The sequence below is a fragment of the Grampus griseus genome (genome assembly GCF_964374135.1).
Source record: "Grampus griseus genome assembly, chromosome: 5".
Taxonomy (NCBI): Eukaryota; Metazoa; Chordata; class Mammalia; order Artiodactyla; family Delphinidae; genus Grampus; species Grampus griseus.
Window position 1 is genome coordinate 49,902,270 of NC_138998.1, and position 14,096 is coordinate 49,916,365.

The 14,096-nt window shown below is 39.8% G+C and overlaps 1 protein-coding gene and 1 pseudogene across 3 annotated transcripts in view; one reads left to right on the forward strand and one right to left on the reverse strand.

Annotated features, from left to right (window-relative positions):
• Positions 1–7,674, forward strand: part of FNDC3B (fibronectin type III domain containing 3B) — a 357,932-nt gene extending 350,258 nt beyond the window's left edge. For both annotated transcript variants that reach the window (XM_082654911.1, XM_082654912.1), the window contains exon 26: positions 4,147–7,674. In XM_082654911.1, coding sequence (XP_082511037.1) covers positions 4,147–4,458 — 312 coding nt within the window. In that variant the 3' untranslated portion in view covers positions 4,459–7,674. The remainder of the gene's footprint in view (positions 1–4,146) is intronic.
• A 5,297-nt stretch (positions 7,675–12,971) lies between these two features.
• Positions 12,972–13,486, reverse strand: LOC309822726 (glycine cleavage system H protein, mitochondrial-like; annotated as a pseudogene). Its single transcript has one exon. The product of its transcript is annotated as a glycine cleavage system H protein, mitochondrial-like (transcript).
• Between the last annotated feature and the right edge of the window lie 610 nt (positions 13,487–14,096).

Sequence of the window (14,096 nt, forward strand, 5' to 3'; positions counted from 1 at the left end):
ACTTTCAATTGGACTTGTCGTTGAGGAAGTTCCCTTCCATTAGATATTCATTTTTCCTTCACTAAGCTTTTTGCTTAATGGTTATGAGAACAGTAGCACTCCTTTGCTTTCAAAATATCAATACATTTTTAGGGATCTTTAAGGAGTTAAGAGTTGGGAAGTACCATCAAAATTAATATATAAAGTCGATGTTCAAGATTCCATGAATTGGGTTTCTGAGAAATTAAATATACTTCTGAGCCAACTTTCTTAGAAGGAGCTAGCCATGCAAATTCTGGAAACCATAGAAATCATTTAATACTACATATAAATGAACATTTATGTGTACTTTCCAAAAGTCTCTCAAACATCTGTAGGGATAGGTTATGAATTAAGTGATTTTCAGCCATGAGGTCATTGTTTGGCATAAATTAAGAGGCCACGTCACAGAAATGCTGCCCAAGCCTTTCCTTGGCACAGACTGGGTTGGGGAGCTGCTTTCCATACATCATATAGGAAAGGCAGTGCTTTCCTTCTGGGGCAGTGGACCCAGGGCGGGGTGATCTGGAAGTGTTTCGTGGAAACACCAGGGAGGCTGTGGGACTCCCTGGGAAGACAAAGTCAGAAGGTCAAGAGAAGCGGACCTGGTATCACACCGTAGTCATTGGATGAGGACTGAAGTGGGGAGGACGGGTTCCACCAAAGACATGGAACCAGTGGAGCTGGAGCAGTTCCAGTGGTGAGCAGGGGTGTTTGAGTTAGATGTGGGATCTCGTCTGGGGTCTACCACTACCCTTATCCACCTGAGACCTTGAGAAATTAATAGCTTTCTGACCCTCAGTTTTATCATCTCTAAAATGGGAGTAATACCTGCCAGAGGAATCAGGAGGATTAAATTTGATAAAGATGACTTATCTCCAGTATATTCCTTTCACAAAGCATTTTTCACATAGTTTCTCACTTAATACTCAATCCCTCTTGGGGTTAAGTTAGGTACTGTAACTGTCCCCATGTTAAAGATGAAAAAAAATAAGGCTCAAAGCTGTTACTTGCCCGAGGTGACAAACCTAGAAAGGGTCAGAGCAAGGACGTAGACCTGGAATCCTGATGCCAGTTCCTGGTCCTGCCGTTGAGAAGAAGCTGCCCAGTGCCTCCCAGTGGCCAAGTCAGACTAGACCAGTTCCCCGGGGTTGCACAGAAGAGCTCCAGCAGCTACAATATTTCACCCTTTGATAAGGGTAAACATTCAAGAGGTGAGGCCTCCAAAAGAATTGATGAAAGAGGTGTATCGAGAAACCTTGCAGCTAAGGCTTAGATGGCAGCTTTTCTCCAACTCCACAGCCTGACATTAACTTACCACCACCATAGAGACAGAACAGATTGTATACCTGGGCCATTGCAGACAGGAACCCAGAGCTCAGATGGCAAAGGGGTTGGTAGTATGCTGTTCCCAAAGGTTGCAAATCATTCCCTTCGTGAATGGTCCCAACAGTTTCGAAGAAAAGACAATACCAACTTGAGCATCTAAATTTGGGAAATTAAGAACATTCACAATGAAAAGGTCTCTTTAAAGAAAAAAAAAGTGTACACCATACACCATTGTTTTCCTGAGACCACCCACATGTTGGGAGATAATTCATAGACAGTGCTCTCATGGTGTAGTCGGAACTCCTGAATAGCTTGGGGCAGTCACCATGACAACAAGCTCATCTTAAAATAGCCATTTAACTAACTCATCATTGGAACAATGACCTAGGAGAAAGGAGTGGTCTCTCAGGATGGCTGGGGGTTTTCTTACAGCTCTTTTGTTCTTGGTTGCTCCAGCCCAGTTCTGTCTGTAACCCCACTTGCTAAGACACATGCCACAATCTTTAAAGAAACAGTAACTCACCAGGAGGAATGTGCTTCAAATCTTATAAAGGAATATATGAGAAACAGAATTGGTTTTCTGGGGCTTAATCACTAAACGAAAATACAGTAAGACTCTTCAAGTCTACTTCTAAAGTTCGAAAATGGGGGAGGAAAAATCTTAAAAAGGCTGACTATCAGGTGAGCACTGGAAGTCCGACCCCTTTTCTAAACTGTGACCCTCTTGCTGTCTTTGTTTGCTCAACGCTAAGTGAGTGGCCAGTGCACTTAGGTTCTCTGGTACCATGTCCTGCTTCTTGTAGAAGTTTACGTGCCAGGCTTTAGAAACACTGAATCTTTGTAGATTCCCACTAGCTCTCTATAGCTGGAGAGTATTTCAGACAAAGTTGAAATTGTTGGAAATACTCTATTTTCTAGGGAATTTGTATTAATGGGCAAAATTCACATCTTTACTTAAGGTAGCCTGCCACTAGGTTGAAAATGCCCCTGTCACTTTTAATCACTGTATTTTAAGAATATATTTGGAGTTGTTTTAAAGTTCTAAATAGTAGTAGTAGTAATAATAGCTAACTTTTTCTCTGCACTTACCCATGTACCAGGCATGTTTTAAGCACTTTACAGAGGCTAACTCAGTGCCACTCAGCTACAAAGTGTTCAGTTAATTTTAATTTCTTGTTTAATTATTTCATCAGCCAAATCTCTTTACTGATTTGGTTGAGTTCCAGCTAGTTTCTTCCTATCTCTATTTCATATAAGACATGGATTTGTATGTAATTTTAAGGCGGTTATCATTTCCTCTGAGTGTTTTGAGGATGGGTACCACTTTGATTGATTGAAGAACCACGTGAGATCTCCCTCTACCACCTTCCCTCAAAGATACCTATTTTCTTCAGTCAACTCAAAGGTTTATAATCTCTAAGTAAACTGGTAGATTTCAAATCCTCATAGTAGGAAGCCTCATGGTGATTATATCAGTGTTAACAAAGGGGAAGAAAATATCCTAGATTCTTAACGGAAAAAGGACAAGTTGGTCAAACAGACAGGAAACACTTAAGACAGACCATTAAATTAATTAAATATTAATTTGTGATAAATAGGACTGCATCAAAAATTTTCTTAAGAAATGATTAGGGAAGAGACACAAAACTGGGAGAGAATATTCACAACACATACCTGACAAAGAACTTACATCCAGATTAAGGTGCCACTACAAGTAAAAGCAAACAAATTAAAAATAGGCAAAACAGTTGAACACACACACTCCTCACAAAAGAAGGTATGTGAGTGACCAAATGAGCATATGAAAAGGTGGGAAACACTTAGGCATCAGGGAAATGCAACTGAGGTACCATTCTCACCCATTTGCATGACTAAAATATAAATGACTGACAGTAACAAATGTTGGTGAGGGTGTGGAACAACTGGAACTCTCGTGCTTACCTTGCAGGAGTGCAGAGGGATGTGCTTGGGACAGCTTTCTCATGCAGTTAGATGTAGACTTATACCCAGCCCTTCTAGGTATTCACCCAAGAAAAAGAGAAACTTAAGTCCTCAAGATCTGTACAAAAATGTTCATAGTACTCTTACTATATAAAAACTCCAAACTGGAAACAATGCAAATATTGGTCAAAAAGCAAATGGATACATCAAAGTGTAGGCATATGATAGAGTACTTATTCTTCAGTAAAAGGAACAACTACTGAATCGATTACATGGAGGAACCTCGTAGGCACAAGAGTGCGTAGTGTTTGATTGCATTTGCATGAACTTCTAGAGTAGGCAAAACAAATTACAGAATGAGAAGTGAGAAGAGTTCTTACCTCTTAGGGGTGGAGGTGGGCTATCTTGATGGAGTAGTGTTAAATGGTGTAGTCAGTAGTCGAAGGATCATTCAACTGAGACTTTGCACTTTATTTCTATAATTTGTTTTTAATATTCTTTGCAGCAAGGTCAGAGAGCCCTTCGTATGAATTAAGTCACCTGCTGATTTATAGCCTAAATTATTAAAATTTAGCTAGATGCATCATCATTACTTGTATCACCTGTATTTCTGGTCAGTGCCTTATCTCCTGTCAAGAGCAGAGTCACTGAATTTATTTTATTTTATTCAGAGTAGGTCAGAATACTTTACAGATGAAATATAGACTGGGACAAATGCCTTTCCATGTACTTTTTGTTGTTGCAGAGTTCACATAAACCAAGCCAGGTCTACAAGGCCCCCGATGTTATACAGTTATTACTTTAGAGACCACAATGTTGTTATAAATTTATTGACCGGGACTTTTCTTTTTCTTGAAGGTGTACAAGGGAGAAGAAGCCACATTCCAAATCTCAGGCCTCCAGACCAACACAGACTATAGGTTCCGCGTGTGTGCGTGTCGTCGCTGTTTAGACACCTCTCAGGAGCTAAGCGGAGCTTTCAGCCCCTCTGCGGCTTTTGTACTACAACGAAGTGAGGTCATGCTTACAGGGGACATGGGGAGCTTAGATGATCCCAAAATGAAGAGCATGATGCCTACTGATGAACAGTTTGCAGCCCTCATTGTGGTTGGCTTTGCAACTTTGTCCATTTTATTTGCCTTTATATTACAGTACTTCTTAATGAAGTAAACAAACCCAGCAAAACTAGAGGTATGAATTTAATTAATGCTACACATTTTAATACACACATTTATTCAGATACTCCCCTTTTTAAGCCCTTTTGTTCTTTGATTTATATACTTGTTTTACAGATTTAGCTAGGAAAAAAAAAATATCAGTGTTTTGGTGCACCTTTTTGAAATGCAAAACTAGGAAGAGGTTAAACTGGATTTAAAAAAAAAAAAAAAAAAGAAACAAACCAGATACCAAAAGCTAAAGCTAGCTTACGTTTTCTTTTAAATTTTTCAGATTTGCCTTTATTCTGTTTTCACTGATGTCTTTTGCAAGCCTTTGATTTTTTTTTTCCATGTCACCATTTAGTAATTTATATTCACCTGTCACTTCTTATGTCTTGATCATCTGTACCTGTGAACATGAATCACAGTGTGTGTAGTTACAGGGCTAGGATTTCAGTGTTGTCAGAGTATCACCACACAACCACACACAGAAGATGTGTTCACTCAGATACGGCTGCCCTAAACAACCATTTTGTCACTCAGTTATTTAACTGTGTTTAGCTCATTGAGATCAAAATGTGTACTTTAAAATGTTTTAGTAATCTGTATTTCTTATGATTTTAACACTATGAGCTGCCTGTCTAAGAAATCAAGTAACCAAAATGCATCTATAAATTATGGAGCATTGTAGATTGTACCACATCAATTCATAGCAGTAACTTCTCGAGGGCATTGTGCAATAGTTAGTTTCCTTGTTCAGCTATTTTAAAAGCTGCTTTAACTTGTTTGTCTGTCTTTGTATATAACTACTTCTGATCTAATCACTAGAGTTATTATATTCTGTTATGTTTGACCAGAATTATATGACGAGAACTGGTGACAGTTTAGTGCCTCTGCCCATTGTCCATGACTTACACTAATTGTGATCAATCTTCTTACACATCAGCTCATTATTTTTGAAAAATTTGCCTTTAGGCTATTCAGTGAAGTATCAAAGAAGTGATTGAATTTCAATAGCTTAATTCAGTGCACATAATACTAATCTAACAGCAGGTGAAAATTGATAAAGCCCAAAAGAGTCATCTCAATTTGTAGTTCCTGTTCTTGTGGGGTTGACCTGGCCATGTGTGGAGAGGGAATGGTATTTGGTGGTAATAAGCACAGGGTGTTTGGGGGTCAAGGAGCCTAGATTATCTCCCTGGATCTGTCACTAACTTGCTGCGTGATCTGAACACGTCACTTTACCTCTCTGTGCCTCAGTTTTCCCATGCATTAAAAATAAAAAATAAAATGGGGATTCTAATGTTCGTAAGTGCTTTGAGATCCTTGATCTATAGGTGCTATTGGAGTGCAAAGTGTTACTCTTGCATGTTTATTCTGAGTCATGAGATAATCGATTTTAACCCAAAGTCATTGGATTATTTATATGAAGTCCATAATGTTCGCGTACCTCAGGGACATTTAAGAGTTGGAGGTGCAAATATATTCCAAAAGGGTGCAACAGACACAGTGTATCCCCCTGCTTCTGTTTTTGTATATTTTTGCTACTTGGTTTTTCTTGATCATAGCTATTTTGTGCTTGGTCTGTGTTGTCTTAAAATGCAGTATCCTGTACTAGCTTATAATATTCCCATACCAAAGTCATGGGGAAACCAACATTATTTTGTTTTTGGTTTATTTATACTATATTCTGCATACAGTACTTTAAATGCCAATTACAGTGCAATCTTTATTTATTGTAAAATTTTTTAAATGTACTTATGTACTAATTTTCCCTTGTAGCATGTTATTTTTTTGTGTTTTATACTTTTGTAATTTTAGGTCAGTCTCGTTCCTTGGCAACATCTGTAGTATTGTCATTCTTCTGACATTTTCTTGTGTTTTTAAAGATAAAGAGCATCTAGTGCATTAAATGCCAAAAAAAATCCATTGTCAGCGATTGAAACGTTTACATGTACCCAAGAAAAACATAATCATCTCTTGAAAGAAAGTGCTAAGATCAATGAATTATTCTGTGTGCCTACGTTGATGTAATAAGTACTACTAGAAAGTTCTGTATTTTGTTATTGACTAGAATAATTAGTTTAATTATCCTTGCAAACTGATGGCATCAAGATGAAATTTTTTTGCCAAAGTTCTGGCCTTGCGTAACTCATCCCTCTATTTAAATGTGTATTATGATCCACTGTAACGCTGCATCTGCATTTTCTGAAACAATCTCATGCAAGTGTTTTGGGGAGAAGGCATTTTTTAAGCAATGAAGATTCAACTGAGTACGAGAACCCTGTCTGCAGGAGAAAAAAATAAGTCCCTTTTTTGGAAACACTTCAGAACTGCTGCTATAAAGAAATTCTCTGAATTGGTTGGATTTTTTTTTTAATGAAATAATACTTTAAGCCAAAATTGCTATGAATATTTGATCTTTGAGATTTTCATGCTATCTGTTTAACCACCAGAAAGCTGTTGTGTGTGAAACACTAGCTGACGGCACTTTATTTTATTGCTCTCCCTTATTCGGCATCATTATAATCCCTTCAGTCAAAAAGTTATTACACTATCTGGCACTGTTTTCTATCACAGATATGTATATGTGATATTGATATAACTATATATGTATTGCCATTACACATGAACAATAAAATAAAGTGTTATGTTAACCTTCTCTCTTTGCCCTTTTGTAATATGTAGGAACGAGTGAGTGGCTTTCTGATGCTCTATATGTCAAACTCCTCCCTGGCACAAGAAAATTCCAGTCATGTGAAGCAAAATGCCCTTTGTCCTCAAAGAAATTGTTTGTTTAAAAAGAAAACAACTTCTTTTTAAAAAGATTTTTTGAATATTACCTGCCTTGTTCTTATCAACTTGAAACGTTGGCATTTTCTAACCGTGTTTTGTTGGCTACAGTAATTCAGTATTCCTGTCAAAATTGAAAAGTGCCCTAACTGAATGTGTTTGAATGTTATCCTTGCACAGTTCTTTAAATTGAAAGACAAAATGTTTTACCTCACTGTTGGACATACATTCCAAGCTTTTCAACTTTAGGAGAAAAAAAAAAATAATCATATGTTTTCCTGTAAATTTTAGACTATTTCATATACATTGTATTAAAACTGCCATATCAATTTTAATGTATAGATTTTGCAAATACTATGCTATATGTAATACCTAACTGTATCTGTAGTGTATATGTAATATATTTATGCCCAATAAATGTTTTAATTCTTTCTGACTTAAGTAGGGTTCTTCTGCCATGAATAGGATTGCTTTTGTTGTTGTTACTTTTTAAAAACTTAAACCACATCCCAGAAGTTGTAAATTCAAATGTGTTTATAGGCCAGGCAAGTGGCATAGCGCAGGGTGTTTGCTGTACCGTCTAAAGGGGCGACTGCCACCCTGCTCCTGGTTGAGGTCCTGCAGGATTGCCACCCACAATCACGTAGGCTGATGTTTCAGAAGTAAAGCAACTACACCCCAATTAAAATAAAAAAAGCAGCAGCAGCTACAAATCCAGATGTCCCTAAATGGGCCAACTAACATGGGATTGCGGACCGTAAAGGCCCATGGGCTGTCAGTCCTTTGTCAGAGTCTGTGGGGCTAAAGAGTGTGTCTTTAACATTTTATCTATATACCAGACTCAGGAGCCCAGGTCTAGCTCTTTTCACTTAGCACCTGGGGTGCACCTTCTCCATGACGGACTCGCACAGTTTTGACCCCCTTCCCTCCTCCGGGTCTCATTCAACAACAACAATAGCAATAAAGTGTAGTGTTCCCACTACAGTCATGGTTTCACCCTGATGTTTAGATTGTTTTGCTTGGAATCCCTACTATCTTTTTTATCCCCTGAGGGAAAAATGAATGGGGGAACCGATTGTTTATAACTAAAAGCTTTCTTTCGCATAAAGAATGGCGATAATCATTCTTTTGGGTAAAAGTGACAAGTTGAACACATCAAATTTTCCATGCTCCCGACACTCCCCTCCTGAAAACACAGTAAAGGATTTTTTTTTTAAGTCATAACTGCTCTCAACACAGAAGAATGGGAATTGTTAGCACCAGAAGTTTGGAAACCTGACTGAAGAAAGCTGAGTTCTCATTTAGCGGGGGAGAAAATGAGCACCAACTCAATTTACATGCAGAATACACTGAAGGCTCGAAAACTGACAGAAGCATGTCACTTTAAAGTGAGGGTGAAGAGGGAGAGGCGCCTCAAACAGTATTGGTAGAAAGCTGCTAAAAGGGCCATTACATCTACAAAATCCCTCCCTACTTTCAGCTGGACAACTGCTCCTCCGCCCTTGCAGAAACCAAAAGTTTATCCACAGGAGAAGGTAAAATAGGCCCTGGACTTAGCGAATGTTAGTCTTGCCGGAAGATGAAGTGGTTCAGCCAGAGCACCCTTTGGTGATACTTCTCAGCCTTGGCTACACAGTGACACCACCCGGGAAGCTTTTCAGAATCCCTGTGTTCAGACCCTGCACCAATAAAATGAGTATTTCTGGAGTATCAACGTTTTTTAAAGCTCCCCAGGTGATTCCATTGTACAGCCAAGATCGAGAACCTCTGTCCTACGGTGAAACTCTTGGTCAACAATCCTCTATCAGCTTTTTAGTCCTCCAGCTTAGCCAAAGGTAACCTGACATCTGATGAAAGCTGCTAACATGAATGAAAAGTCCAAAGCCAACAACTTGGAAGAATCAGAGGCTAAGGGAGAAGAACCTTCAGAAAATGATCCTATCCCCAGAGAGATGAGGAAAAAACAAGTCATCTGTAGACTAAGGATAGGATGCTATGGAAGAAGGACACGTGAAGAACACGGGAACATTCTTGGAAATTAGAAACTCAGCAGAAGGGTTGGAAGCTGGAATTGAGACTAACCTAAAAATAGAGCAAAAAACACAAAGATAAGATCAGGATCAGACCAGGACATTCAATATCTAAACAATAAGGACTTCAGAAAGAATAGAAAGTGTAGGGGAGGAAATCATCAAACATCTGAGTTTCCGTAGTGAGAGGGCACGAGGGAGCTCACCACAGCGGATGGGACTAGAACCCCTGTCAAGGCACACCATCTTGAAATGTCCAAACAGTGGGACCAAGAGAAGCTCCCCAACACGCTGAAAAACCGGTCACACAGAAGCGCTAGAAGTCAGAGTAGATGTGTTCTTCTCAGTAGCAACACTGGAAGCGAGGAGTCCGTCAGGCAGGTATGTCAAGATTTTGAAAGAGAAAGGTTTCCCACCTGCTTACTCTCAGTCAAGGGTAAAGTATCATGAAGCCATTTTTAGAAGTTGGAGCCCTCACAACTTTGCCTCCCATGCACCCTTCCTCAGGAAGCTGCTAGAGGGTGTGCTCTCCTATATGAGTGGATAAACCAAGAAAGAAGCATCCGTGGGGTTCCGCCTTCAGTGCTGTTCACGCAGGTCAGAAGTTGGCTCTCTGGCCCTTTGCCTCAGAAGGATTTATGCAGCTTTCATTTTATCCCTTCCCTACCCCCCAGTCATGGTGGGTGAGCACACGCACACACACACACGCATACACACACATGCATACACTTCCCTCTACAGAGGAAAGACAGAATGACCCTTCTAAACACTTTACCTTGGGCTAATTAAACCAACAATTAAATCTGTGTACCGGCACTGGTACCCTTTATTCAGGGCGGTAACTTAAAAGAAGTTCCCACCTCCACTGCTAGACTCTAAGTGCCTCAAAAGCTGGGGGAAGGGAACATGTACCCAGGGCAGCAAGTCTCAGTCAGCTCTGCAGCACACAGCATATTCTCTGGCACATAATAGAAGCTAAAAAAAAGGTTTGTTGAATTCAGTTGACTGACTTGGTCGGAAAAGTTCACATAGCAGTGATGAGAGCCATAAGATACTCACTGCTCCAAACTAGTCTTTTGCCACCATGTGTTATTTTGGGTGCAGTATTTTGATTTTTTAAAAATTATAGGCAATAAATTAAAATGTGGCAATTTCCCACGAAATACTGGGATTCCAGATTCCACTGAAGTTTGAGAGACCCGGAAACTCTAGGTCTTGTTCTGGAATGGTGCTTATGGACAGGGGTGAATAGTAGCTGTCCTTGTTGGTTGGCATTTGCTCTGCACCTGACCACATTTCCCACCAAATCCCGGACATGGATATGGATGGTGATGTCTCGTCTAACAGAAGAAAAATTCTTGGCCTTGTTTCCATCAACAGTGAGAAAACGGGGGGGTGGGACTTCCAAGAATGATGGAGTGAGGGTGTCTGTAAATCTGCTTTTCCATAGAAGCAACAACAACAACAAAAAAATAACTTGTCCCGAAAGTTCTGAAAACTTTTTCAGAGCTCCAGAAATTAACCAAATGCTTATAACAATCTGAACCTTGGTAAGAACTGCAGGTTTTGTGATATTTTAACCCAGTCTACACCCCACACCCTACCCCCACCCCAGCTCCACACTAGTCTTGAAAAACAGCAGCCCTGCAACCACTAGAGGGAGCACACGGGGTTTGGAGCACCTCAAAATGGCTCATCCCAGCGCATTGTCACCATCTAACCTGTCTCACAGGCTCTCTGGAAAAGCCCCACTGGCAGGGTGGTTGTATTTAACTTGCCTCACAGCTCACTCTGTGGGAAAGCCTTATACCCAGGGCATTTGTTGAAAGATAGTCAGTGCAATTGTTTAACCCTGCAGCTACTTGAGGCTGCAATACCAGCGGGGGTAAACAAGAGCTGGCCCCAAACTGCAAGATCTGGGGAATGAGATGTCCTCGGGGGCTTTTAAAAGCTTGCAGCATTCTTGGGGTCTAGAAGGCCATGTGCATGTGCAGGGCTGTGTGCATGCTCAGCAAAGACCTGAGAAGGCCCCGATTTCACTTCTGACTGATCTTCAGGGCTTGTGCAGTCAGGGAGCGAAGGTTAAGGCAGAATTGTAAATTCCCTGTGCATTGAAGGTGCGCTCCAGCATACAGAGCCCCTTGACTTTGTCAAGGGGGACTGACTGGCTCAAGGCATTTAAGGAAATCTGTGAGCATTCTTTAACTGACCATTAAACACAACAGATATTCTAGTGGCCAGACGCAAAGAACGAAGTCTGGAAGGATACAATCTGAATTCATAACTTGGATTAACCCTAGTGAGGAGTGGGGAGGTGATGATCAAAGAGAATTTTAGTCTTAACTGCAATATGTTCACCTTTTAGATGAAAGATGAATTTATGTATTGTGTAATAAAAATTAGTTTTATTGTAAACAAAACCATACAGAAGAAATAAAATTCCTCCCACTTTTCTGAGCCAAAGGATAAATAAAGATGCTCCTTAATTTTTTCCTCTAGGACAAAGGTACAGATTTTGTTTTCTATCTGAACAAGTTATAAGAGAAATGTGTTCAATTTGGATAAACACAATTTCTTGCAGTCATGAGCCACTGAATGCTTATGATTTTCCACTATAGCATTGTTTGCCAAAGTGAGGAGGCACAGAAGATAGCTAAGTGGTTATTGTCAACACCTTTTAAATTATGTAGTTTTTGTCATCTGGGAAAATTGTAACTAGCATATCAAAGAGAAACATAAGATTAAAGTGGATATTTAAGTTTACAAAAGAAACAGAACAAGTGAATAGTGTAGGTGCTACTCAGATATGGCAGAAATCATAGGGCTGATAAGCAAATGACTCAAGTTTGAGAACAATGCACTGTGGAACCCTGCCTTCTAAAACTACAAATGGATCTATGCAACACACATGTTTTATGTTAGCGGCTGCAAATATATTCTTTTTTTCCTCAGGTGAAAAGAGTTATTTTAGGGAAAAAGGAGTGGGAATAAAAATCACAATCCACATGGAGTTGGAAATTGAACTGAACTAGAAAGTTCATATAGCTGATCCCTACCAGCCTCAATAACCTGCTTTTACCTCCCTGTCTTACTGTGCATATCTTCACATTTGATACTTAGGAATATTCACAAGACTAAGAATTAGCTTTCGTTTTTTTTTTAATTAAGAAGTTGAATATTTTATTATTAAACTGTTTCTTATTTTCCTGCAAGGCTGTTGCTTCACTGTATGAAAACAGCACCGCAAACACAGTGTATTGCAAAATTAAGATAGTAATGTTCTGCATTGGACACTATACAACTAACAAACTTTTCTCCACTACCAGTTATTTCCAGTGGGAAGATCGTTGAGTATTTTGACCCAAATCCAGGGATGGCTGTAAGCAAGTTACAATATCATATAAGGCTTAAGATAGCAATATTATCCTTGAATTACATAATTTTTATAACTAGTTTTACCAGAGATAATTTCAGGAATTCTGAATATTATAACTGGAGACCAGCCTAAAAATCATAGGGTGTTGTGGAAAAGATGCATAGTGTTTATCTGAAGTCATTAGGAGGTTAAGGGGTAATTTCTTCAGGAAACATTGTTGCAAGTAGTTTCTTTTGCTAAAAATTGCTTTTTAAAAATCCACCACTAATTTAAGACAACTATGCTAGATTAAGTTGTTTCAAACTAGTTTATTTAGGGGTTCCATTTTCACTCAATAGATTTTATGTATTTCTCATACACTCCTTCACTAATTAGGTCATCTAGTTCTGAAGGGTTACTGAGTGTCATCTTGATCAGCCAACCATCTTCATAACAAGATTTGTTGACAAGTCCTGGATTTTCTGCTAGAGCTTCACTAATTTCAGTTACTTCTGATAGAGGAAAATAGAGTTCACTACTAGCTTTCACACTTTCCAAAGCACCAAATTCCTCTCGTTTGTTCAATTTTGTCTCAACTTCAGGCAGACTACAGTAAACGACGACTCCTAAAGCTTCCTGTGCAAAATTGCTGATTCCCACTGTTCCAACACTGTTTTCTGTTGGTACCCATTCATGTTTGTCTGTGAATTTATGCACCGACACCAGAGCAGGGCCGGTGCGCCAAGCCCGGAGGGCGCCCGCCCAGTCCCCAGGGCCACAGCGGTCAGGGGCGCACTGGGCACAGAGATGGCCTGCAGCCTACAGACTGCGGCCTGCACGCTCCGTGCCGCTTGCAGAGCCATGTTCACAGTAAGAATTAGCTTTTCTAAACTTACGGTGCTTTTGCCGGAACCCTGAAAGTTCAATAATGTTATTTTTGCAGAGCCTGAGATAAGATATAATAGATTTTGGGTTTGCAATAGTCATGTGGGAGAGAAGGAAAAAAATAATGGGTGTCTTTTAATTTGTCTGCCGCTGCCTCCTCTGGGCAGTGGGCTAGGGGCATCCTGTCCCACCTCCAACTCCATCCACTTGGTTCTCCACAAGTTGTTGTGTTTTTCAAAAAATCCCTTGCCCAGACTTAAGGACATTATTCTAGGAATGGGTCCCTAACCATTTGGGATTAAGAATCAAGTTAGTCTTGCTCTAATGCCAAAACTGCAAGATGAAAACCTTGAAAATTTTGAGCAACTGGTTTTCTTGGTGTAGAGTAAGCCAGTGGTTGGTAAGAGAAAACATGCTGGCAGGAAAAGAGAAGCAAAAAAGAGGGGCAAAGATGTGATAGGAGATCCCTAGTTAAGGCCCCATTTATTCTGTCCTTAGGTTCTCTGAGACCTCTTCTCTGCTTTCCTTATGCCCCCTTGTGTTTAAGCTACTTGGACTTGGGTCTCTGACACCAGAGACCGGAAGGTT